The following is a 27,107-nucleotide window of genomic DNA, read 5'->3' as shown; positions in this document are numbered from 1 at the left end:
CCGTCTGTCGATCTCCGGCTCCCTTCTCCCATCACTCGCGAACAAGACCCCGAGATACTTGAACTCCTCCACTTGGGGCAGGAACTCATCCCCGACCCGGAGTGGGCACTCCACCCTTTTCCGGCTGAGAACCATGGCCTCAGATTTGGAGGTGCTGATCCTCATTCCCGCTGCTTCACACTCGGCTGCGAACCGTTCCAGTGCGAGCTGGAGGCCCTCACCCGATGAAGCCAACAGAACCACATCATCTGCAAAAATCAGAGATGAGATTCTGAGGCCACCAAAGCGAAAGCCCTCCGCCACTTGGCTGCGCCTAGAAATCCTGTCCATAAAAATTATGAACAGAACCGGAGACAAAGGGCAGCCCTGGCGGAGCCCATCACCCACCGGGAACGAGTCCGACTTATTGCCGGCAATGCGAACCAAGCTCTTGCAACGGTTGTATAGGGATCGAATGGCCCGTAGCAATGGGCCAGACACCCCATATTCCCGCAACACCTCCCACAGGACACCCCGAGGGACACGGTCGAATGCCTTCTCCAAGTCCACAAAACACATGTAGACTGGTTGGGCAAACTCCCATGCACCCTCAAGTATCCTGGAGAGGATAAAGAGCTGGTCCAGTGTTCCGCGACCAGGACGAAAACCGCATTGTTCCTCCTGTATCCGAGGTTCGACTAACGGACGAACTCTCCTTTCCAGCACCCTGGCATAGACTTTCCCAGGGAGGCTGAGGAGTGTGATCCCCCTGTAGTTGGAACACACCCTCCGGTCCCTTTCTTGAAGATGGGGACCACCACCCCGGTCTGCCAGTCCACAGGTACTGCCCCTGATCTCCACGCAACATTGCAGAGGCGTGTCAACCAGGACAGCCCTACAACGTCCAGAGCCTTCAGGAACTCGGGGCGGACCTCATCATTAATTTTTCCACTTTTATTAAAAAACTAAATTTATTTTTATGTGCAGAGTATGCCAGGAGTATCCATTTGGCATTCAGCTAGGAGTCTTTATGCGTTTAAATCCACCTCGCTTCATTAAGTTTCGATTTTCAGCTGGCCAAGATTTTTTTTTAAAAGCAAGAGAGAAGAGCGAGGTGTGTGCAAAAACATAAACCGAGAGATTGAAAAAGAACTGTAGATTCTGCTGAAAAACCACAGGCTGTTTTGTGTTTTGGATCTAAGCCACAGTGAAATGGGAGGGTGCGAGGCAGGGGCGGAGCGGGGGGGTGGCTTACGGGGCTTAAGCCCGGGTTGTTTTGTCAGAAGCCCGGGGTATTTTGGAGTGTAATTTTTTCATAGTTAGATGCCTGGCTGACAACTGTATAAAACAAAAAGTACACACAATATTCGAAGCACATAGTGCACACTGTGGGAATTTACGACTGTGCGTGAATCCCCCCCTGATATTGGTATGATCCAAGCTCAGGCACTAAGCGACTGAGCGAGGGGGCGGGGCAGCTGCTGCCCGTGAGTGCGCTGTTGGAGAGACGGAGCCAGCCATACTAAGGAGAGCTTAAGTTTGACAAGGTACCAAAGCAAATCATTCATACCGTACAAATAATGTAAATATGACGGTGCATCACGAAAGATTGATATGAAACTGATCACTTGACCAATATTATTTTACTCGCTCTTCAAGTGAATCAACAAATGGCGAAATGAAAATCCGAACAAATGCTATTTTTTTTAGAGTCTTAGCTTACGTGTGTTTATTTCATATTTTCAGTTCTTACCCTCCCCGACTAAATCGGTTTCAGTTATGTACTGAAATATAAGAATGGACATTCGAGGCTTCTTTCAAAGAAAAAACTCAGGTAAATGTTATTTTATATATTATGCTTTGTATGTTGTTCAGTATATTTCTATGCAAAACAAGAGGGATTTCAGTACACAGCAGGATATTCACATTTGTAACCAGATATTTACACTTTAGGGAGAAAACATAAAACATTTTTACTGTACAACATCAATTTAGAGTAAACTTTTGTTTTAGATAAATATTGAAATATATTTTGAATTAGTTAAATGTCAGAATAAAGAGAGACAGAGCTGTCTATATTTTATCACTTTCATCAAATTTAGGAGTACATGTACACTAAGTTTATTGTTAAATAATAAGAAAACTCCAGACGATTCCATTCTGAGCTGAAGAAGCTTCTGATAGGTTAGTAGAGTCCATGTGAGTAAACTGGTGGCACAGCTGTGGATGCAAATAAGGCAAAACACAGAGCCTGTTTCTGTGACATGGGAAAATCAAGAGATGTCAACAAAACACCAGGAAAAGAACTGTGGAGCTCCATAAGTGTGGCTCAATTTTGAATACAATTTGGTGCCATTTGCAATTAAGAAATACAGATAGTTTCTCTCTTTACTCTCAAAGTTAACAAATATGTTTTTATATTTATCAATCTAAAAAAATAAACATTTAGTCTGATTTGATGTTACAATTAAAAAAGTGTTTTTATCTGAAGAGTTTGTAAATATCTGTATATTTGATGATTGTCAGCACAAAGAGGGAGAGAGAGGAACAGAGAGGGAGGGAGAGAGAGGGAGATGGAGAATGAGGACAGAACAGAGATGAACAAGAGCAGGTGAGACACACATGTTAGTCAAATGGTTGTTTACCAAAAGTATAACTGTATCATAGGTACTCATGTATCTCGTACCTAGTGTTTCTTTTTAGGTTTGCTATTTTTCAAATTCTATATTTATTAAGTTATGCAGCTTGTTTGCACAACAAGGCCAAAATAATTATATAAACTTTTCTCAATCTAAATATTGTACTTTGGTAAAATTAAAAAAATAAATATAGTGCAGGTCTATGATGATTTTTAGTGCTACTATCATCTAGTTCTGATTCTGGTTCTGTCTTGGTTAAGTCCTCAGTAGTCCTGCTTTTGAACTGTTGTAGTCCTGTTTTAATTCCGGATCAGTTCTGGGTCTGGTTGAATTGGGGTTTAGTCCTCGTGTCTTGATACAGCCCTGACTTTGTTCTGCCTCGCTGCTTAATTAAAAAACTAGTTTAAGGTGTCCTGCACATGTGATAAATATTTTTCCCTATATGAAGTCATTCTTTTTTGAACAAAAGTCAAAACAGAGCCTATTAATCTTTCAGTCATTTCTACCCCCCCCCCCCAAAAAAAAAAAAAAAAAAAATCCCACATGCATACTACCCTTTAGGGCTAAGCCCCGGGTGTTTCAAATGTCTGGCTCCGCCTCTGGTGCGAGGCCGAGGTGACCATGTGTTTCACTCTCCTCACGAAGCAGCAACAGAAACCAGCAAATGCACAGGAGTCGTGATCACGTCCGAGGCCAAACACTTTCTTAACAAATACAACTCGTCCGTTAAACGAACACAGCAGCATTGCATTCCTGCTTTTTAAAAATTGCTTCCCCGTATCGTTAAAAAAATCTGAAAAAACACTTTGAATAGTGATTAAGCGTCTTCTTCTAAATCAATAGGGGGTTTGTTCAAAATAGCAATAGTGAGCTTTGTCACCAACTTTCTTTGTTTTTCCTGAGCTGAACCACAAGAATGCTTTGAGGTCTGAAATTTCAACTCTCTGTTGGTTTTCATATTTGAATGCAGTTCCCCATAATTATGTCAGAATGAAACAACAGGTTTTGCAGTCATCTTCCTGGTTGCCTACACAACTGCAGTCGCTGTAAAACAAATGCAGGTGCTTCCACATAGGTGAGCTGCACGCTTTTAATCCTGCTCTGTGTTGTGGATGAAAGCGTTGAGCAGTCAGATTTGGATTTTGTGCGGAGAGGAGACGAAGAGGAAAAGAGCAAAGGGGAGAGACATTGTGGAAAATGTAAATATTATCAGAATACAATGATGTGCAAATCTCACAACCCCATATTTTACTCACATATACAGACATGTAAAACATATCAAATGTTTAAAGTGAGAAAATGACTTTGCAAAGACCGGACATCTTATCATCTACACTGCGTAGTGTAACCCGGGTTTAAAAGATGCATAAATAGTAAAAGATAAGTGAAGTCTGAGAATATAAATATCAAAGAGTTCATTTATTTAAATTTTCTTGTTTATTAAAAAGGTAAAAGTTCATGTAAAATTATTAAAAACATGTTTGCATTGTTTAAAATAAGTTATCTTTCTTTTCTTGTGAATTGTTTGTGAGAACTGTAATTTCCTACGGGGATAAGGTCGGTGAAGGTAACACAGGGTGGAGAAGGAAAAGGAAAAAAGAGACGAGAGCGCGAAAAGAGAGGGCGGTGGTGCGTGAGTTACACGGAGCATCCGGAGAAGTTAGCTTGTTTTTTATGTACTAAGAGTAAGTGTGTTTTGACTTTTCGGACAGATAAGTCACAGTGTCGGTAAGCTAGTGACATAACACGTAAAGTTTCAGCGTGAGTCTGCTGGACTGTGTGCTTTGTTTCTTGCGGCTGTGCACGCATTAAGTTAAAGTGAGGCTAACCCAGCCGTTCGCTAATAAGGACTACTGTAGGCTGCCGTTTCGCTATAGTTGTGGAACGTAACAAGCTGCAGAGGATCGTTACCGAACTGGATAACGACGGACACACCCCAGATAGTCACTCTGAGTGCCCGCGTCACTCAGAGTACCTCTGGCAACGTGGGAAGCTAAAACAGGTAGCTTGTGGAGCACGTGGAGATCACGGACCTTCCTCATCTTTGTGCTACTGCATTCAGAGCGGAGTGTTTCTGACGGAGCTGAAGACAACTTGTTACCTGGATTAAGCTGGTGGGAATTGCACGTTTCACAAGGTACTGAGTTTATTTATTTATTTTTTGCTCGTTGAGTGAAGAACTTCCGGTTGGGAGATCGTTTTGGATTTATACTGGAGCAATACAGGCCTGCAACGTAGGGTTTATCTCTGCCGGCTTTAGGTTTAGTTTGGGACTATAATTGTTTTATCACTGGTGGTTTACACTGTATGTGTGGAGATTCTGTGTACAGTGGGTAAATTGCTGTGTGTGTTTTTGGTTTGCCTGAATACTGAAATCTGCCATTTTATTATTTTCTTGTTTTCATTGTTTGGTAAATTAAAGGAGGGTTGCAATGCTCTACTTTACATGGTGTATGACATGATTTACTGCACTATAGACACTAGTGTTAATTTTCGCGTGTAGTGCTACTGTTAAGGAATAAGCTTCATTGATCCCAGAAACAAAAGAGAAGTTAATTTAAAACATCGTACGAGAGTACACTAGAAAAAGAACCCAAAGCCCATTTATTTAATGGTATTGAGTAAATGAGGGCTACAGTAGTATCATCAAAAGATTCTGGGAATTTGGGGGAAATCTCTGTGCGCAAAGTAAAGGCTGAAAATCATCATTAGATGTCTGTGATCGTCTGGCCTTAAAAAAGCAGGAATTATTCTGTTATGTAAATCACTGTTTGTGAGCTCGTTTACGGCGACACCCACACATTCAGCTTAAAGCTCTATCATGCAAAGAAGAAACCAACATGATCCAGAAACATCGCCATCTTATCTGAGTCCAATTTCGTTTACAATGGACTGAGTCAAAGTGGAAAACAGTTCTGATGAGTAAAAATAAATTAAACAAATCAAAATTATTTTTGCAAAATGTGGACTCCACGTCCTCCAGACTAAAAACATCCAGTTTGGTGTCAGTACTCGATTTAAAAAACCTGCATCTCTGATGGTATGGAGGTTATGGAATTAAATAAGAAATACAACAAAAACGTCTCGGGACCGTCTCATCAGACATGAACGAGACAACATGCCTCCCCAGTTCCCACATGTTTACAGACTATTGAAAGAAGATGCGATGCTACATGGTGGTAAACACGGGACTGTCCCAACTTTTTTGAGACTTGTTGCTGCCATCGAACTCAACATGTACAGGTACTTTTCTTTAAACTGTTGCAGTTTAAACGTTTGACACATTTTCTATCTGCATCAATAAATGATGTGTTTACGAGATTTGCAAATAATTGCTAGTAACTAGTAAGCGTGGTCGGTGAACGGTGACACTGAGAGGAAAGTAGGGTTGCAATGCACAAAGTCCTCATTACAAAAACACCAACATTTAGGCAGCAAAATAGCAGTAAGGTCAAATAAAGTATCTTTCATATTTTAAAGTATATTTTAAAGCCGGGTGTGTGTGTGTCTGTGAAGGTTCTCAGTCATCCAGGTCATCGTATAGTCTAAGGAGCTTGGAAAGAAAAGCGTCTGGACTTCTTTGAGTTGCTTGAAGACGTTTCACCTCTCATCTGAGAAGCTTCTTCAGTTCTAAGGTCAAATGGTGGAGAGTCCCAGATATAAACCCAGTGGGAGTTTCCCCCCTCTTCTTAGAACTGAAGAAGCTTCTCAGATGAGAGGTGAAACATCTTCAAGCAACTCAAATAAGTCCAGACGCTTTTCTTTCCAAGCTCCTTAGACCCGGGTGTGTGTGGTTCACCTGCAAGGCCAAAGGTCAGTGGCATAAGATATTTATCACCCCAGCTCCTTAGAGGATAAGCTGTGTGCAGTAGCATGCTGCTTCTGAGATGCTCTTCCTGCTGCTTGAAAAATTAGAGTTTTTATTTAAGACCAGATGCTTCCAAATAAAATATTCTCTATAAGCAAAAGTCTACAGGAAAATACTTGATGCAGCTATCAGAGAGACACCAAAGTGAGGAAATGTGAGCTGTGCTGGGATGTCAGTGTCTGATTACTCAAAGACTGCAGACACTAAATGAGATGCATCGGCTGATTTCAGATGTCACTCTTTATCAGTCAACAGTGGCCGGAAAAAGCACAGGAATTTTCTGCGGGCGTAACCAACACAGAAGAACGGTCTACCTCAACCCTCGGGCCTCACAGGCAGTAATGCTCAACAGCTGTTCTCATGCCACAAGTGCACAAACCATCCCTAACCTCCTCTGACTTTACTTCTAAATACGAACCAATGCAACAGCAGTAAGGTGCTGATGTTTCATCCTCCTCCACATCTGCTACAATAGATAATGAGGTATTGTTATTACTACCATCACTGTTTTTATGAAGGCATTGGTATTCAGGCTATACAGTGGCTAAATGCCTGGTTGAATGTGTAGCTGTTGCTGTTCTGAGAGTCTATTGTGCAAGTGGTGTGATATGCCCATGTAGAAAGGACGGCACTGCAACGCTGGACTTGCCCTTACTCTGGGCTCCCTCTTTATTCTGGCAACTGGTACAAAGAAAACAGCACACAGTCTTCATTAACAATCTGCAAAGCAACTGCAACATTCAGTTCACCAGCTTGGGAGTTGTTTTCCTTTGCTGAGGCATGCGCTGTGCAGCCATTTGGAACCTTAACAGTTGCAGTTGCTGTGTTTGTCCACCAGGTGGCTCCAACTATTCACAAAGCACATCAATTTTGAGGAAATTCATTAAGCTATTTTCTAACTCTGTTACATCCACCCCCGCAGAATTTCACTCAAAATTAAAGATGCACAACCCACAGCATCCACCAAAATCAACAAAACAAAAGAGAAACCCAAAAGAAAACAGACCCGACATGGTTATATAGACACACCAACTCAAGAAGTATCCCCAAAAGGATGAAGCAGAGTGAGCGGCGCCAACTCACTACCAGCTCCTGGATGCAGGATGCCGTCTACACCCCACACAAACCATGCCCCACAGAAAAAGAAATGTCCCCGCATCGGAACCGAAGTTCAAACATGGTGGTGCAATGGAAAACCAGAATGGAACAAAGAATACACCAAACTGGAAACCACAATGTAGAAAATAAAAAAAACTTACTGAAAAGCCTGACGTAATGACTTAGAGACTTTGCCAATCATCTGACTTGCATCATTAACAACCTCTTGAGTGGACATTACATGGAGCAACCGATTGACTGGTTTGACAATGCGTCCAAAACGAGATCTGACTGGTTGTACATCGCCAGGACCAGAGTGGGTGGAAGGCGTGAGTTGTCTGTTCCCTCCCTGAGTGATAGTCGAGGGGGCCGATAAGCAGTCTCGTTCAGAGGTCACTGAACCGGCTTGATGGTGCAAATCACTCACACTCTCAGGCTCATCAGCCATGCTCAAAACATGACCAGAGGGCTCAGCGCCCTCACAGCTGTCCGAACGTGCAGCCGACAATTTGTCAACCCATTGCCGAGTTCTGTTCACAGAATCCCCACTCTCTGAGAAAGACAGCAATCCCGTCGCATCCATGGCATCGCCAGATCCAGCTTCAGAAGAAGACTGAAAGGTGCGATCTGCGTGACTGTCCACGTCCACAGGCAAGAAGTTAACAAGCATCAACAGGTTACGGTGCACAACCCTCTCCTGTCCAGTGATAGGATTCTTGATCACATATGTGTGAGTAGCAGGTTTCACACCAACGACAGTGTATATAGTGGACTCCCACCTGTCTGCTGTTTTTCGCTTCCCTCTCTCACGTCTGTTGGAAACCAGGACTCTATCACCCGTAGCGATCAAGTTCCCCTTCACACGGCGGTTATAGAGCTCAGCCTGACGTCTCTGTTCTTTGTCAACATGTCCTTGAGCAATAGCCATTGCCTCTTGAAGATCCTTTGTCAGGGACACCACGTAGCTATCATAACAACCGATTTCAGGATCTTTCAGTATGTTTTTGAACAGCACATCAACTGGAAGACGGGGGACCCTACCAAACATGAGATAGAAAGGAGCGTAACCTGTTGTCTCATGCACAGTACAGTTATACATGAATGTCAGGGTCTGGAGGCGCCGGGGCCAGTCGTGTTTCGCATCAGGAGGGAGGGCACGAATCATGTTGCCCAGTGTCCTGTTAAAACGTTCCACACTACCGTTGCCCATTGGATGGTACGGCGTCGTCCGAGACTTCTTCACACCAGCAACCCTGAGCAATTCGGCAACCAGCTGACTTTCGAATGATGCGCCCTGGTCAGAATGGACCCTCTCTGGGAATCCATAAATGCAGAAATACTTGTCCCAGAGTTGCTTCGCAACCTGTTTAGCAGACTGATCTCGGCAAGGGAAGGCCTGGGCCATCCTAGTAAAATGGTCTGTCACTACCAGCACATCAACAGGTTTCTTGTTAGAATCCTCCGCAGTCCAAAAATCAATGCACACAATTTCCAAAGGTGCAGATGTCTTGATACTCTCCAGGGGTGCCCTCCCCTCAGGATCAGCTGCCTTACCAATGACACACCGCTGGCATTGTCGCACATAATCCTTCACATCTCTGTCAATGTGCGGCCAAAAGAACCTCTGGCGGGCCAGACACAAGCTCCTAAACTGCCCCTGGTGGCCAGCATTGTCATGTGTGCCCTGGAGGACCTCGGGTTTAAGGGCATCAGGAACAACAAATTGGTATCTCTTCTTCTTGGAGACCTGATCCCTAGATACTCTGTAAAGGACACCATTACACATCGTCAGTTTGTCCCAGTGTTTAAGGTACCTAATGACCATGGCACACTCACTGGATCTTTCCCTCCGGGAAGGTCGACGGCCACGTTCCACAAAGTACAGCACTCTGGAGAGGACAGGATCCCTCAACTGCCCCTCACGAAGCTCACCCTCAGAGAACACAGGTTGAGCATCTGTTGCAGGGAGAAGTAGCTGTGGAAGCTGTTGGAGGATGTCAACAGCACGCGTTCTGGCACCCGACTCCCAAAGGGTATGTCTCAAAGATGGCAGAGACCTCTTCTTTAGTCAAGGACTGGTTCTTAGCATGCACCGACACATTAGGCTCCTCCTCGACCTGGCCATCGAAGAGATGTTGACTGGAGTTCGACTGTCGAAATGCCTCCTGTACTGAGCCAACAGAGATGGGAAGAGCTTCTCCAACTAGGTTGCTATAGGGACAGCAGAGCAACCTCTCTCCGACAGCCAACTTCACAAACGGTCGACGGCTTAGTGCATCTGCGACAATGTTCTTAGAACCAGGGACATATTTGATATCAAACTCGTAAGATGCCAGCTTCGCCACCCACCGCTGCTCACAGGCGTCCAGATGAGGTTTAGTCATAATGTGTGTAAGTGGATTATTATCAGTCCACACCGTGAAGGCATGTCCCTTGAGCCAGTGGCTGAACTTGTCACACACAGACCATTTCAACGCAAGGAATTCAAGGCGATGAGCAGGGTACTTACGCTGGGCACGGGAAAGGGATTTACTGGCAAATGCAACTGGTCTAGCCACAAAATCACCTTCCTGAACTTGTGAAAGAACTGCTCCCAGCCCATCCAAGGAGGCGTCGGTGGACAAGACAAAAGGGCGAGCAAAGTCAGGATGGGCCAAAACTACTGAGGACACCAAAGCAGCCTTCAGATCCTCAAATGACTGTTGATGATCATGTGTCCAGTCAGTAGGTGTCAGCTTCCGAGATTGCATAGCACGGCTCACACGTGCCCGCCCCTTGCGCTTCTGCTTCTGGCCAGACAGAAGGTCAAAGAGGGGCCTTGCCAAGGCAGAGCAATTGGGCACAAAATGCTGGTAATAGTTCACCATCCCCAGAAATGATCTGACACGGGACTGTGACGGGGTGATCCCATCAGGCTCCATTAGGTCCGCAATGGTCATATTGCTGACAGCCTCGACCTTAGCAGGATCTGTGGACACACCAGACTCATTAATGATGTGCCCGAGGAATTTCACCGTCCTCCTGAGAAGCCAGCACTTCTTTGGGGCCAATTTCAGGTTGTGTTGGCGAAGTCGGCTGAAAACCATTTCCAATCTCTCCAAAGCCAACTGCTCAGATGGTGCAAAGACCAACAGGTCATCAAGGTAGCACAGCAGGCTGAGGAAATTTTGATCGCCAAAAATGCAGGTCATCATTCTCATGAAGCTGGCTGGGCTGTTGCACAAACCCTGAGGGAGGCGGTTATACTCGTACAAACCCATGGGTGTTGTGAATGCAGAGTATTTGCGATCCTCCTCATGTAGCGGCATGTTATAGAAGCCAGAAGTCAAGTCCATCGTGCTAAAAAACGCATTGCCACCAAGGGCTGCCAAGCAATCAGCTTGATGTGGCAGGGGATGAGCGTCCTTTAGCGTCCGCCTGTTGAGCCATCGAAAATCGGTGCACACTCGCAAGTCGCCATTTCTCTTCCACACAAGGACAAGAGGTGAGGCAAACTCGCTAGTAGACTTCCTGATTATGTCTCTCTCCTCCATCTCGTTAAGAACCTGGCGGAGCTTGTGGTATTCGGCAGGAGGCACACGCCTGTAGGGGAGACGAAATGGCCTGTCATCTGTCAGTCGAATCCTGTGTACAAAGCCCTTAGCCTCACCACAGTCCAGATGATGGCGAGAAAAGACATCTTGATAATTGACCACAAGGTCAGCCAACTTTTCTTGCCAGTCCGATGACACATCACAGGATTTCAGGTCCAGGTCACCCAGGCCAACACGGTCCAGCCTCTCCTGTACAGTACCAACATCCACTGTGGGTACAGATGTCCCAGTGGGCTCTGTACGAGTAGACTGTTGACTGAGCTCTGGAACCTCCATATCCTCCAATGCAAGGCAGGTGTAGACATCAGCAAGCTTGGCATTCCTCCGCAGAATAACAGGGTTGTCTGTGACATTAAGGAGCTTGAGTGGGACCCACCTGTCTCCCCAGAGAGGAGTCACCACTCTAGCGACCATGATGCCCCTGGGTGCAGAGCGAGAGGTGGTTGGCTCAGTAACTACAGTAGAGCCGGGAGATATCTTAACATCTTTCGGAAGTTTCCCCCATACAAGAAACTCACTGTTACCTGGCAGGGTGACAGCCCTGTTGCACCTGACTGTGCCCACTTTGTCTGGTATCTCAGTACCAGACCAGCGTTCCAGGCCAGCAAGCAGAGAGAGGAACTGTTCAAGTTCCTGATGCCCTGAACGCGACATCGAAACTGCCTCCCAGTAGCTTGCATCTTTCTTGAACTGACGGATTAAATGTCTGATGACATTCGAGCCAACTATTAAGTCATCTTGTTGATTCTCAACAACAAAGGTTGGAACCAAGATACGACACCCATACACTTCCATGTCAAGCTCCACCACTGATTTAGGCTTCACTCGTACACCACCACAGCCAACAAAAACAACAGTGGGTGCCCCCTGATTTCTCAAATCAATAGCACCAGCAGCAGCAAGCCTCTGCAGCGCTACTTCACTCAAAGAACAGGCCATTGAACCACTATCCAACATAGCACCAAGGGATGACTTGCCTCCGATTGTAACAGGAGTGTAGAACAGGCTGTCACTGCTGCTGATTCTCTGTGTGTCCTGAAAAATAACTCTCTCAGACTTGTCTAAGTCCTTTACATTGTCATACAGTTCTGCTGCATCATGTGTGTGGGAGTGTTCTTCATGACCTGTACAGCCTCCCTCAAAGCACAGGTCGTCTAGTTTCCCTGGGCACTGTCACCCGTAGAGGCCCCATTGGCACACGAGCGACGTGTGTGACCGGGCTGAAAGCATGTGAAACAGAGTCGGGCAAAGCGGCAATGGGACTGTGTAGTGTGGTCCTCCTTATTACAGACCTGACAGCTCCTGCCATTGAACAAAGGGGCCCGATTCTGTACTCGTCTGCCACCCTGCTGTGAGGGGGAATGTCCATCCCCAGCCTTCGCTTTATTCAACAGCTCCCTGAGCATCGACATCATCTCACCAAGCACAGCATTGTCGCTGGGCTGCTGACTGTGGGGGAACTGCTGCTCAGGAGCAGGGAGGGCAGACTGCTTCTGGTAATGCAGGGGAATAGTCTGGCATCTATTCTGAGTTGAGGTCGTCGGATTCCGTTCCCCATCCTGTGACAATAGAGGAGGAACAGTGGGACAGCTTGGAGCAAGAAACATCTGCTGCGTCTGGGACAAGAGAGGAGAGGGTGAGACAGAGGGTCCTACCCCAGGTGACGGGGGTGACGTAGGAAGCGCGTCAACACCAGAAGACTTCCTGTCATCGTTATTCAAGAGCTCAACACGCGTGTCATCACGAATTAGCGCTGCTGCATGGGCCTCAACCACGCGCACTCTCACAGAAGACACCCTCTCGCGCCGATACTCATCTATCCTCTCCTGAATCTCCTTGCACGTCCACTCATGTATCTGTTTGTACTTAAACACAGATGCGAGCTCAGGATCTGGGCAGTGTTTCACAAACATTTTAGCGATCTCACCACCAATGTCCTCCATTCGCCTGCCTTGACGCTTCAAACCTTCCTCAGCCATATCAGCAGCCTTGTTGAGGCGTATCCAGTAATCAACAGGATTCTCCCTGTGAGAAGGCAGAGTTGAGTAGAAGTCCTGCAGGGGTAGGCAAGAGGAAGTGCTGCTGAAGTACCTTATCAGCATGTTGAATATGACATCAGGGGCGCAGGAAGTAATAAGCGCAGGATCACTTCTCAAGCCTATCTTAACTACATCCCTGGCCTTCCCCATTAGCCTCCCCATCACCTCCTCTGTCTGCAACGACACATCAAGACTCTGCTTCCTGATGTATGATTTCATCAACTCAACCCATTCAGTCACTGTGTACTTGTCTGTACCATCACCCCTGAAAATGACAGGTTCCCTGTCGGATTTTACAATAACACTGAATTGAGTGTTTTCACTAGGTGTATTCGTATCGCCACCCGAATGTGAAGTCTGGTTATGTGAGTGAGCATTATTTCGGTCGACATCACCAACAGCTCCACTAGACATAAGTCTGGCCGCAATAGATTCACCTATCTGTGAACCAAGTTGAAAGATCATGTCACTAAACTGGTTTAATGTGTCATTCCCATCACCGGGAGTGGAGTGACGTGCTTCGCCCCGCAAAAATTGCCCCACGGGAGACTCATCCGGATCTAAATCCGACCCAAAGGCTCCAACCCTCCCAGGCAACACAGGTGAAGCTCCCTCATCCCTCCCAACTGACCCATGTGACAGTAAATGAGCACGTGCTGCACCTCTACCCCGCCCAACAGAGGAGAGAACATTTTCACATATATCACTCAGCTGGAATTTGCTTGCCATATTAGCATATAAACAGAAAAAAAAAGGAAAAGCAAGAAAAACAAACCAAAACAAAACGTAGACAATAACAAATATTCAGAGTTGCAGGTGTCAGCACAAGCAGTCCGGAGAGAGTCCCATCAAATCAAAGAACAAACAGTCCAGTACCTCAACGTAATTCACAGTCCAAGACGAGCAAAGGATGAATCTTTAAGCACAATACACTGCAACCTGGGTTGGAGATCTGCATCAAGTTGATCTCAAATCACAGAGTCACGGCACCAATGTAGCTGTTGCTGTTCTGAGAGTCTATTGTGCAAGTGGTGTGATATGCCCATGTAGAAAGGACGGCACTGCAACGCTGGACTTGCCCTTACTCTGGGCTCCCTCTTTATTCTGGCAACTGGTACAAAGAAAACAGCACACAGTCTTCATTAACAATCTGCAAAGCAACTGCAACATTCAGTTCACCAGCTTGGGAGTTGTTTTCCTTTGCTGAGGCATGCGCTGTGCAGCCATTTGGAACCTTAACAGTTGCAGTTGCTGTGTTTGTCCACCAGGTGGCTCCAACTATTCACAAAGCACATCAATTTTGAGGAAATTCATTAAGCTATTTTCTAACTCTGTTACAAATGCACATAGCAGGGAAGTTAATGGGAGACAAAGACATTCTTCTTTGAAATTCTGGATTGCATCCTTGTCTTTGGCTAATGTGTGCTCAACATAAAACAGATCACCTTGAGGTACTTCAGGGACTCCACGGGAGTAACTGTAAAAACAAAATAAACACAAATAATTCAGTGATAAACAGTGTTGGGCAAGTTACTTTGAAAAAAGTAATTAATTATAGTTACTAGTTACTTCTTCAAAAAAGTAACTGAGTTAGTAACTGAGTTACAATATTCTAAAAGTAATTAATTACTTGAAAAGTAACTATTGCATTACTTTTAAAAAAAACGTTTAACCCTCTGGGGTCCAGGGTATAATTGGCCATTTTTAACTACTTTTAATTTTCCCTCCACATTTCACCTTTAAAAACTATTTACTTTGCCTTGTTTGGTATCATCCTTTTCAGCACAACCTCACGTGTCTGAATTTACAGTTATGTTTTCATTTTTACATACTGTATTAACACAATTGATCTAAAATCAGACAAAAAACATAAAATCCGAGTAGAAAGTTATATTTTTTACTATAACAACCACAAACATGTTTATTGAATCATATTTCATAACCTTAAATGCAAATATAAATTGTCAATTTTAAAATCCTCTGCACAAGTTTTGCAAACAACAAAGTTATTTGCATCCATTTACCTTTTACCTCGATTTTTTTAAACAACCATTTCAAACTATTTACAGAACCATCAGCTGTTCTGCATTCAATAAGATGCCTCACAAATTATTTGTGCCACTCCAAAAAAACTATTTCTGTCCACTATGAAGGAGAACAGCACAGCCTGATACCTGCGGGTCTGACAGCAGGTGTATCACTCCTGTTTCTACCTGGAGACAGCAGTCGCCTCATTGTTCTGACACACAACACAATACTATCCACAACACTACACACTAACTACACAAGACAACACATTAATTACACGCTCCAAACACGCTAAACGTCACAAATCTCTCACATCTCAAAACTCGCTCTCTCTCTTTCTGCTCTCTCTCTCGCCGTCACTCCTAACTTCCCCTGTTTGTTTTTTTGTTTGTTTGTTTGTTTGTTTTGGCTCATAAGCAGAGAGTGCTTGCTGCGCTGTCCTTAGACAGTAAACGTGACGAAACTATTGAGGAAAAAACGCCGCATATATTTTGTTTATGATGACTCTGGCTTTACGTGGCCTATCAACACAATTTATAAACTGGTGTATGTCACCTTGTTGCTTTATCTTTAAGTGGTCATGTGATTGACTTACCACGACTACTTTATTCTTCCTCAGTCAAACAGCAGCACTCATGTGATTGTTTTGCCCCCTTAGCTCCAGGTGTTGCGCCAAAAAGTGATCGTGATTACCGCCCGCGGGAGCGCGCAGCTGCTTAAAGCTGTAACGTCCAGATTACTTACAGCTACTTCCGTGCAACTGATATAAGATGCTGTAAGCTGAACACAGCTTCAACCGTCTGTTTGTTGAAAAATAGTAACGGATCGCATTTTCTTGTTAGTAACTGTAACGGCGTTGTAACGATAGGAATAGTAATTAGTTCGATTACTCGTTACTGAAAAAAGTAACGCTGTTAGCAACGCCGTTACCCATCACTGGTGATAAATCACCATGAGCTGCATTGACTGTAAAGGTATTTTAAAAAACAAAGACCTTTGACGTAACATAGCATGTCGCCTGAAACTGAAGAGACATGGACTTGTTTCCAAGCTGAAGAATGAGGCTCAAACATGTAATCATTTTCTAAATTTGGTGCCAGTTTTCATTGTGCGCATGAAATGATGAAAAAGACGAAAGAAGAAAGGGTTGTTTCATTTCACTTTGAATGTTAAATCAATCCTATATTTTAAAAAACAACTTCAATTAACAGCAAAGTGGTTATTTTAAGCTTTAGCTCCAGTCGCTCCTTCACTGAGGACTCTCTGGTCAGCGCCCTTCGGGCTTTGCAGCCATTCTGGGATTCGTCTTGACAGAAAGTGAACTGGCTCTGGCAGATAAATCCAATCTGCTTGTACCTGATAAATCTTATATTTTATGATGTTTTTATTATTCTTGGTCCTTATAAAGATAACAGAAACACGAACTGTGCCTGTTTTTATAACAACGTGGTGATGTCTGACCTTTTGACCTATGACCTTTAAGCATTACATACTAAAATGGTGTATTTTATTATCTTTACCCATATGATTAAAGCGAGACTGGCTGAAATCTTTAGCTTCTATAAGATGTAAAAACTTGAGACTTTAAGATCTATTCATGCTGTGTGTAATTTTGAAAAACTTTCTGGTGTCATTGTAAAGTTGAATATATAAAAAGTGTGTTGTACAGCTCTCTCCGTGCCCTTTCATGTGATATAATACACAATATGACGGTAGGTTACTTAAGCTTTAGGACATTCCTTCTTTTTTTATACTCCTGCTCTCTCTGCTCTCCCTCTCTTTCTTCTGGCAGCTGCGCCTGATGAGAGGTCTGGAAGTTTGCAGATATTCAGCAGCGGAAGCTCACACCCTAGAGGATATGAAGAGTTTTCCCTAAACATACCAGCTGCTGCTGGTGGTATTATCATCATTAAGTTGTGCTGCTAAACTTTAACAAGGCGTGTTGTTTGATCCTAATTAGCATCTGGCAGATTGGGGATACAACTCTGAGCAAATGAAAGGCTTTAGGTGCTTCACATGTTCATCAGTTTTATGTTTCAGGGGGGGAAAAAACTCAGATCCGGATCACTGAGCATCTTTTACTGTCAGATGAACGGACTGATACTTGCTCCACGAAGGAGGGGTCAGGGAGAAAAGAAGGACTTCCTTTCTATAGGAAACTTTTCACATCTAATTCACAAAGAGGTCCAGACAGAGAGAGAGAAGGAGGGAGGGAGCTGCTGACTCAGGACTTTCCCCCTCCTCCGTCCCCGTCTTCTGAGCGGTGTGAAGTGGCAGTGCAGACGTGAACGAGGTGAGTCATTCAGATAGAGATCAGTCGGCTGCATGGGAGCGCTGTGGCGGTGATGTGAGATTGTGATGCATGACAGTCTGCTAGAAAGCACGGAGGCTTCACTAACTACAGTTTGGCTTTAACTTGTATAATGCTGCAGTGTGGACTACACAGCCAGCATAATAACTGCATGTACTTATGGATGCTATGAAATAAGAAGCATCGGTATGTAAACATGCCTTTCATCGTGATATTAGGAGAAAATCCCGTTTGATTTACAAGTTTCCAGTTCAAGTAGAGATTTCCGCAAGAAAGAAAAAAAGAGAAAATCTTATGTAATACCCTTGGTCAGAGCGTGAGCCATGTCAAACATCTGGGTAAATCCCAGAAGGACCCAAATACAAGCAAGCAGCACATTTCCACTGTGAGAAAGGAAGAAAACACTATTCAGGCAGTCGGGGTGAGGGTGGGTGGGGGGAATCATCAATCTATAATCACAATCAATTATTATAAATTCAAGTTTAAGCACAAATGACCAATAATGTAACCTGTAACCTGGGAAAGGAGCGTTTGTTTTGTTTTTTTGTTGCTTTCTACTTTATTTAATTTGAAGCAGCAGATCAGCAGAATTTATGTGAGACTCCTAAAGATCTGCAAAACAGTGCACATTTACCCACATAGCGCTAAATCCAACCCCTGATTAGCGTTACGTAACTATGAATTGCTCCAAGCATATGGTGCTTTCTGCAACTCAGACAGACAAACTGTAGGATGGAGTCATAGTTTTATTGTTAGAACTCCTGAAGTCAGCTGACCTCACACCATGGGGATGGTTTTTATCGGTTTTATTAGACTGCTCACAGAGGTGGTCTGAGAGGATTTTCCTCATCGTGTTTGTTCTGGATTTTGAATTCTCCCTAAATATATTTGAGTTCAGGTTATCCTGTTATTGTTGTGCTTTGATTTTTGTGTTTGGACTTTTCATTCCTGCTTTTCATTCTCTATTCTTTATTTTTGCTTCTGCTCTTGATCTTTATTAGGGGTACTTTGAGTGTCCTTGGTGTTTCTCTGCCATCCCCACCCTCTGGCTCATCTTTCTGTGCTAACTTTTGTCCTCCAGTGTTTGCTTGTCTCATGTTTGGAGTGAGTCATCTTGTTTTGGCTGAAACTTCCAGTTTGTCCTGGTTGTCTTGATTACATTAACTTGCGTCTCATTCCCCTCCCCTCTTTACCTTCTCCCAATTAGTCCTCGGTGTATAAATAGCCCTGTCCTTCTTATTGCTCTTGTCGTGTCATCAGTTTTTGTTCCTGTTTTGTTCTCCGTGTTCTTTTGCTTCTTTTCTTCTTGTGTTTTCATCATTTTACCCTTGGACTCTGTTACTTTTTGGATTTGGTGAACAAAAAAAGATGACCTTTAGTTTAATCAACTGCAACTCAACCATTCAAACCCTCTCAGAGCTGTCTGTAGCACAAAGGTGGACACATAAGTGCTAAAATATGACTCAGACACAGAAAACCTCCTGCTTCTCTCATTTAGGAAAGTGTCCCTTTGAAATGGACTGTCAAAGAAAAGGAAAGAGAGTTAGACACAGCTGAATCCTGAAAACTAAGTCCTTATCAGGATTAATTCAAGGCAAAAACATAAATAAATAATTGGGGGGGGGGGGGTTAAATAGCATTTTCAAATTATTAGTTCCGTTTACAAAAATCCTGTTTTTGTTGTGAAGTCTTAATCCAAGTCTTCACCTTAAAAACATGCATTTTATACACAATTTTGACTCTGCATCTGATAGTGTCCTGATGTTTTGATGGCATTTCTCAAGTACTCTGTGGTTGCGCCTCTATTTTGCCCCTATGATTATTAAGAGTAATGTCCCATAGAAATATGCAAATAAATGTGAATGTAACATTTCAGGAAAACCCGTACGATGTGATACAGCGTTACACGAGAACCCTTTCCTGAGGGTGCCAAGTAAACATTCGGAAAATATCGGCCGCTGTGAAGGTGGATACCGGCATTTCATATCTGCTAAGGCGCATTACAGACTTACTTTGTTTCATGGTGGCTCTTACTTTGTTTCTTCTCTTGATTATAGCAAAACAACAAGAGCAAGTTATTTTTAAGAGCGTGCAGAGGTTGCGTTCGTGGTCTTTAGCTGAGCAGCCACCTGTGTGTAAAGGATGCAACTGTGGTTATGGACCGAGCTGTCCTATAAACACAGCAGTACACCCTGTTCTGAACACAGAGAGTCTGGCAGACGGCCATCACCTATCCCCCAGTTCTCCAGAGTTTGCTATCTGAAAACAAAAAAAGCCCAGGGTCATTTTTCAAACGATTTATGGTTCTTGCAGTCCAGATTCAAACTTACTGACTGTCTTGAAAAAAACAAAAAGCTTTACTTGATTTTTTTTTCCACAGTTCCAGTCTCCTGATTTTTCTTCCCAGGTTGATGCATGTTTTTGTTGGCTCACTGCTTCAGATTCCTCTTTCTTTTTCCAGCTTCTGACATCATTATCTCACTTTCAAAGCAGCTGTCCAACAACTGACATCCCACATATAGGCCATCTCGCTATGTGATTACACCACTTGGGTTTCATTTTGATTTCAGCTACAAACTGGTAAAGTTTCATGACTTTATCTTACATGCTTTGTGCGACTTATCGCGTTCAGAAAGTAAAAAGACAGCTAGAAGTGCAGGCTCAAGTTCCCAGACGTGGAATAATCCAGGATTAGAAACCTTTCTCGCTGAAGGTCTTTGCTGAGTCTGAGCCAACAAGCAGACTTAACATACGTCTGGGAAACTGGATGATGAAACTCTGCTACAGTGAGTGTCACCAGGACACCACCAGGATGATGACACACAAATTCCAGATAATATAGAAAAGTCTCTCGAGTCCCTTTTCAGCAGATATTAACTCTCTGCTCTCACCTTAGTTACAGCCATGTCGGGCATCCTCCTCCTGCTCCTGTCCTTGTCCTGCCTGGTGGCCACGGTGCCTCCTCCAGTCCCCTGCAGACACTGCTGTGATCACCTGGAGCCAGCAGAGGGCAGCGGCGCCCAGCCAAGTAGTTATGCCCCTGAGGTCCGCACATATATCAACATGACCATTCTGAAAGGTAACACATCTATAGCAGCCATCTGAGGTCAAGTCAAGTCACCAAGCACCAAATCATTTTTCTGTGTGAACCTGTGTAATATATGTAGTAGAACATCTGCAGACTCACAGGTTTTCACAATAAAGCCAGAATTTTGGGGGGAAAAACACTTTTAAACACATGTGTATTTGAAATTTAAGGAGAGGTCTTGTTTTATAAAGAGTTATGTTGGGATGGAATTTATGGCAACAAAAAAAGAGTGAAGGCAACATGTTTATGAAGCCATGCAGGTCATTGGACAACCGAGCCAAAGACAACACAACAGGCCCAGTGTTTCTACACTGTATAATGTGCAAAAACAGAAAGTATGGCTGTGCTGAAGTATTTGGTCGTGTTTGAGACTATAGATAAAGATGATGGACGGCGAGGGAAAACTATTTATTTCAATACTTTATTCAACAAAAAATATCAGCAAATATAGTTTTTAGATTAGAGGTGAAAAGTCTTCAAAAACTTAAATAAATCCAGTTACCTGTTTTTTGTTTGTTTTTATTTTTTCAAGCACAGACATCAGCTAACATGATGCTCTTTGTTATGATAAAGCAAGCTGGTCATTGGCATCAGAAGGAAGCATCACACCACTCACAGAACATATTGCAGGTTTTGGATGATTATCCGACAGCCTCAAAGACAATTTTAGACCAGCTTTCTTTGCAAAGCTCTTTCATTTGCAAGATGACAGTTTTCTTACATGTACTTTTAGTTCAATTCTCCCCCCCCCAACGGCATTCATGTTAAAAGCTCTGCTTCAACTTCACTGGCCACCAGGTTCATACTGGTTTGCCCTTTTCCCTTCAGAACTGCTTTAATTCTTCATGACACAGATTCAGCAAGGTGCTGGAAGCATTCCTTGGTGACATGACAGTATCACACATGTTATTTGCTAAATTCATCCTCACCATTTTTCTGAAGGGCATGATTCTACCATCTATGGGTAGAGTTTCAAACAGGATCAAACGACTGTTCTGGGTTTTGGACTTTTTAAAAATGATCTCATACTGTCGTGTAATTATTTTCACTTTAGGTGACAAAGGAGACCGTGGTGAGAGAGGCACACCAGGCAAAGCTGGACTTGAAGGACCTCCAGGCTCTATTGGGCCATCGGGATCAAAAGGCTCTAAGGGTCAGGCTGGTCTCCCAGGAGACCCCTGCAAAGTCCAGTACTCTGCTTTCTCCGTTGGCCGTCGAAAATCCCTTCACAGCCTGGACTCCTATCAGGCACTTGTGTTCGACACGGTCTTCGTTAACCTCGACGACCACTTCAACATGTTCAAGGGAACGTTCGTCTGCCACATCCCAGGCATCTACTTCTTCAACGTCAACATCCACACGTGGAACTTCAAGGAGACGTACCTCCACATAATGCAGAACGACACAGAGCGGGCGATTGTGTACGCTCAGCCCAGCGACCGCTCAATCATGCAGAGTCAGAGCCTGATGCTGGAGCTGGAGCTGAACGATGAGGTGTGGGTCCGCCTGTACAAGAGGGAGAGAGAGAACGCCATTTACAGTGACGATGTAGATATCTACATAACGTTCAGTGGATACCTCATCAAGCCCAGTGAAGAGAAGGAATGAATCGGCCGAGTATTACTGTACCCGGTCGAGCTCGAAAGCAATTTACCACAAAACTGTCCTTGTAGATAAACACATACTCAACAAGATCAAAATGTTTATATAAAAAGAAAGACTCCTAGCTTTACCAGATTTCACTGGTGGGCTGAAAAAAATCCACACAACACTGTAAAACCCAATGACACTTTGTTAATAGTATAAAGTTAAAACATTTGTTTTACTAGTATAAATTTATACTAATTTTAGGTTCAAGAAGAGCCATACACGCGCATTCAGATTCAAAATTTCAATATTAATATTAAGAAAATATGAAGTCGTCACCGATTTAAGAAGACAAAACAATACATTTAACGAAATCAACAAATAATGAGTTAAATATTAAATAATTTAAATACTGCACAGCAGTGAGTGGCCTAACTAAATAAAATGGGCAGTGTGCTTTCTGCAGTAAGTATAAAAAAAACAATCACCACATGTTCACACGTCAACTGCACAGAAAAAACAGCGAGATCTGTCAAGAAGTCTCAAGTGGCCTCTACCGCTTAGATCTACTGCACTGCATGCAAGAAGCAGTGAGAAAAACCACACCAGCTCTCTGCAGCACTTCCACTGTCTAGTCAAACATAAGGCTCTGGGGCCAGAATCAGCCCAGCGAAGACTCGATTCCGGCCCACTGGACGGCTTTAGTAAATGTAAGGAGTGCATAAATATTTAACTTTTAACTGTATTTCCATAAGTTTTACAGCTTTTCTTATTGATAAAGACTGGCAATGGGGGTGGGCAGTCTTTATCAATAAGAAAAGTTTTTAACTAACAGATAAACAATTAAATGACAGGAAACGTTCCTGTTGTTCCACTAAGTCCACTCTAAATGAATAACAATAATTATAGGACAGTGTGTGCAATGAACTATCGTCAAATTTTGTGTCATTTTACACAATTATTATGTCGTTTGACCGCTTTGACCCAAAGATCAAAGCGGGCTGCATGTGGCTCAATAGAATGAGTTTGATATCGCCGGTCTAGAACCAAAAAAAGCAAAGAAAAAAACAGGGTTTGGCAACCCTAAAACCACACCAGATTGGTATCTACAAGGGCAATGCTCTGTATCACTATTAAAAAGAAAAAGAAAAACTTGAATTAAATATCTTTATCTCAGGGAGGAAAAAATAAAACCATTTAAAACAGGATACATCAAACAATAGGTGTGCAATAGCCTAGGCCCTGAAATCTGTCTTTAGATTAGATTCACATTTCAACAGGTATCACAGGATACGGTTGCAGGGTCTGCTTTGAGCTTCTGACAGGAGTGTAACATAAGCCCTTCTTTTCTTCAGCTGGGGGCTCAAAGCCAAAGTCAGTCTGACTTTGGAAAACCAAGACGATCAGTCGCATCACCTCCTTGCACCAACGACTCTTATACTGATCCAGCGTCAATCAAACAGATTCATTGCTTTCAGCTGTGCTCATAAAGGGAAAAAAATGACTGCCCACACCTGCCTGTAAGAGATGGTGCTTAGTCTTAGCTCTCACAAATGTGAAACATGCACATTAGTTAGCTTTACAGGTGACTGTGGGCAGATTCTGTTACCCTTACCTAAAGGTGGGGGGACTGTTTCCACTGTGCTGAGCTAAGCTGGCAGCTGTAGTTTCATATTTGCCAAATGAGAGAGGTAAATATATTCTTATGAACCCCACAGTAAAAAGAAAAAAGAAAAATTTGCATTATATAACATTTTATAACCCACAAAGCAGTTTCATTGTGTTTCTCAATCACAGACATGTTTTTAAACCATCAAATATCAAATAAGTCTTGGTTTGGAATCCATCACTCCTGCCCCTGATGTGTAAAACTAGATGCATTAAACAAAGCATGAACTTTACAAAGATGCAGGCTCAATCTGTTTATTTAACATGAAAAATTATCTGTATTTGGTGTTCAGAAGCATTTTATATGACATTCACTGGGAAGATTTGCTGTTAGTGAGTTTTGCTAAAACACGGTGCTAACTGAACTCCTGCTGAATTTGGGTTTGGGAAATGTATATTTTACAAAGTATTCTCCTTTCCTTCTAAGATTTACATCTTCAGCTAACTTTAATCTTTTATGCATGCAAAACCAATAAATTAAAAACACAAATAGCTAAGCTCTGGCAGTCATAGTTTAAAATGACTCGACACTCTAACGAGTGAGAAAACTGATTCTCCAGACGACAGCAAATGAATAACTCTCACCTTCTAATCCTGAGTCGTGCATTAATAACAGATAAATAACAGCCAGAAAAGTCTTTTTGTTGCAAAACTGCGATGTTTAACCTTTATGATGTCATCATTTCATCTGAGTAAACCTTCACTTCTAACCACTAAAAACTTTTTAAATCGTCCTGGATTCCACATAAACATTTGTGTCAGTTTGAGGAAATTCCCTGATAGCATTCGTTAGATATTACAAGGGAAGTGCAGACACACAACCCGACAAAGTTATGTCACTAAAGCTGTGAAGGAAAATGAAACTACGCTGCCCTCTGGACTGCAGAGCTTAATGCAGCACAAAACACAAATACTAATCTGAATATTAAAAGCACTCCAAACATTGATACATAATGTAATATTTGAGAATGAAGCATTAATTAAACTGTATACACTAAAAAGTGAGCCATTGCCGTATTGCTTTAAACCTGCATTCTTTCTAATGGCCAGCAGGGGGAGACTTATCAGGCTGTTAAAAGAAAAATAAGTAATGTTACTTTCCTTTCCCTGTGACGAGAATAAACATTTTCATTATGACTTTATGTGCTCAGTTACTAATTTCAGGTCACAGTTGGGTTCACGTTGTAAATATGACCATTATTAGAGTCACAAAACAGGATAAATCAGCGTATACTCACGACCAGTGTTGGTCAAGTTACTTGAAAAAAGTAATCAGTAACTAATTACTGATTACTTCCCCCAAAAAGTAATCCAGTTACTTTACTGATTACTTCTGCCCTTTTCAGCCCAATTCTACTTTTTCTGCATAATCCATCATACAAAATGTAATCAAATGGAAAAGTCTCTTTTTTTTAAACTTGTTTTATCAGTGTTAATCTTTTAACTTTATGCATCAAGCAAAAATGAAATTATATGCAACATTCTCTAACTTGAAGAAATTAGTTTAACATTTAAACCTATTTTCTGCACATTCCAGCACATAAAATAAAATATTTTTTGTGTTTACACTCAGTCTTTCAAATAGATGCAAGTAAAACACAGCAGAAAATAAATAAAGTCAAAGACTAGCGGTCCTGTTGCTCTATTTTCACCTGTAAAGCAGGAGTGGGGCAGGCGGAGGTGTGCTCTGGTGCAGGTGTGCCGCAGCGGTCAGTTGAAGAATCCGTGAGTTTCTCTGTGAGTTTCCCATTATGCCGTAGCGCACTCGGTGCTTGTTTAGGGTGTTTTTTCGCTGTAAAAAGTTTTCTTCCCACGCACAACGGACGCTAATGTTTTTGTCACTTTTTATGGAATCAAACTCAAAGTAAGGTCAGTGCTTCCTCGCTTTAAACGCTGCACGCTCATACTCTCTCCCGCACTCGATACATGATCCACTGTTGATCTGCACACAGCTGTTGTCACGAACGTCGCACTCGCTTACGTCACTGTCATGAGACATTCTCGCAAAAAAATCACGGTTTTAGTAACGCAGTAACGCAGCGTTCCTACGGGAAAGTAACGGTAATCTAATTACCGTTTTTGCAATAGTAATCCCTTACTTTACTCCTTACTTGAAAAAAGTAATCAGATTACAGTAACGCGTTACTGCCCATCTCTGCTCACGACTCACAAGTCATAAGGCAGTGAGCGTGCCGTGGGCCTCAGTTTCATGGTTAAATCTAACAGTGCGCTCCATTTGAAGTTGTGTATACACTGTTGTGTATTTGTGACTCGCTAAATAAGCCATACATAGAGCACTGACCAGCCAATATCCATGAAAGCACTGCAGCGATGTTTTGAAGAGCAAAAGCAGGTGTTGTGCTGTTTTTCCACACTTGTGTCAAATCACTCCCAGTTCTCACTTCTGAGACAAATGGAACGCAGCATGACCCTCACTCACCATGGGTGACGTCATGGGGGTTACATCCATCTTTTATATACAGTCTGTTCCACCTTTAAGGTCGTGCCGTTGATGATCTAACAGCAGTGACTGCTTATCCAGCTTTGGTTATTCCGTGACTGGAATAAAAAGTGAATGTTGTTTATAGTAGTCAGCAACAATAATGATAAGAACGTCTTTTTGGACACATGTTCAATGTAATTCTCACTGTGAGACCGTCTTATTTCATGTCCACTCATGTCAGTCCCCACAGACTGACATGAGTTATATAAAATAAATGAAAGAAGCAGAAAACGGGTTATTGTTCATTTGTTTCTACTCATCTAAACTATTTATTTTCTGCCATTCACTTGTTCACATTACCATCATGTGTCCCTAGGGTCAGTCCTTCAGCTGGAACCTGCATCATTAAACTTAGATTTGTTGATTTGTTGTCAGGGTATATCATCAAGGTGGGTTTCCAGCCAATCACACATACATCACAGCACCTTATCTGCCTGACATAATCTACTGGGCATAATCAGGAAGCATATTTAAGACATGCCATGTTTATGGTACACTTTTCGTCTTTTCAGTTTGAACTAAAGCCACGAATATTTAGGTTTGCTCTAGTATATAGGTGCCCAGATCAGCACTGGCAGCCACGACAAAATGACTGGAAGATGGTGATAAACTTGTCCACACTGACACCTTGAGGAATAAAAGTAGAGGTGCTTGTCCCACCTGTGATATGAATCACAAACATATACAAGCACAAACAAACTAAAGC

General features: G+C 43.0%; 1 protein-coding gene and 1 long non-coding RNA gene across 2 annotated transcripts; both read left to right on the top strand.

Moving 5' to 3' along the window:
- Positions 1-1,215: 1,215 nt before the first annotated feature.
- Positions 1,216-3,193, top strand: LOC309704494. The gene is made up of 3 exons (XR_014276274.1): positions 1,216-1,526; positions 1,726-1,813; positions 2,506-3,193. It is a non-coding gene; the product is annotated as an uncharacterized lncRNA (long non-coding RNA).
- Positions 3,194-17,035: 13,842 nt separating this feature from the next.
- c1qtnf6a (C1q and TNF related 6a) lies at positions 17,036-26,756 on the top strand. Its single transcript, XM_082529830.1, has 3 exons — positions 17,036-17,537; positions 20,452-20,634; positions 21,698-26,756. The coding sequence occupies exons 2-3, from the start codon at positions 20,460-20,462 to the stop codon at positions 22,249-22,251; spliced, it is 729 nt and encodes a 242-aa protein (XP_082385956.1). The 5' UTR covers positions 17,036-17,537; positions 20,452-20,459; the 3' UTR covers positions 22,252-26,756.
- The last annotated feature ends 351 nt before the right edge of the window (positions 26,757-27,107 follow it).

This window comes from Aulonocara stuartgranti (genome assembly GCF_965226115.1).
Source record: "Aulonocara stuartgranti genome assembly, chromosome: 4".
In the NCBI taxonomy this organism is placed as follows: domain Eukaryota; kingdom Metazoa; phylum Chordata; class Actinopteri; order Cichliformes; family Cichlidae; genus Aulonocara; species Aulonocara stuartgranti.
The sequence above is the reverse complement of the archived record's forward strand: the minus strand, read 5'-3'. Positions and strand labels throughout refer to the sequence as shown.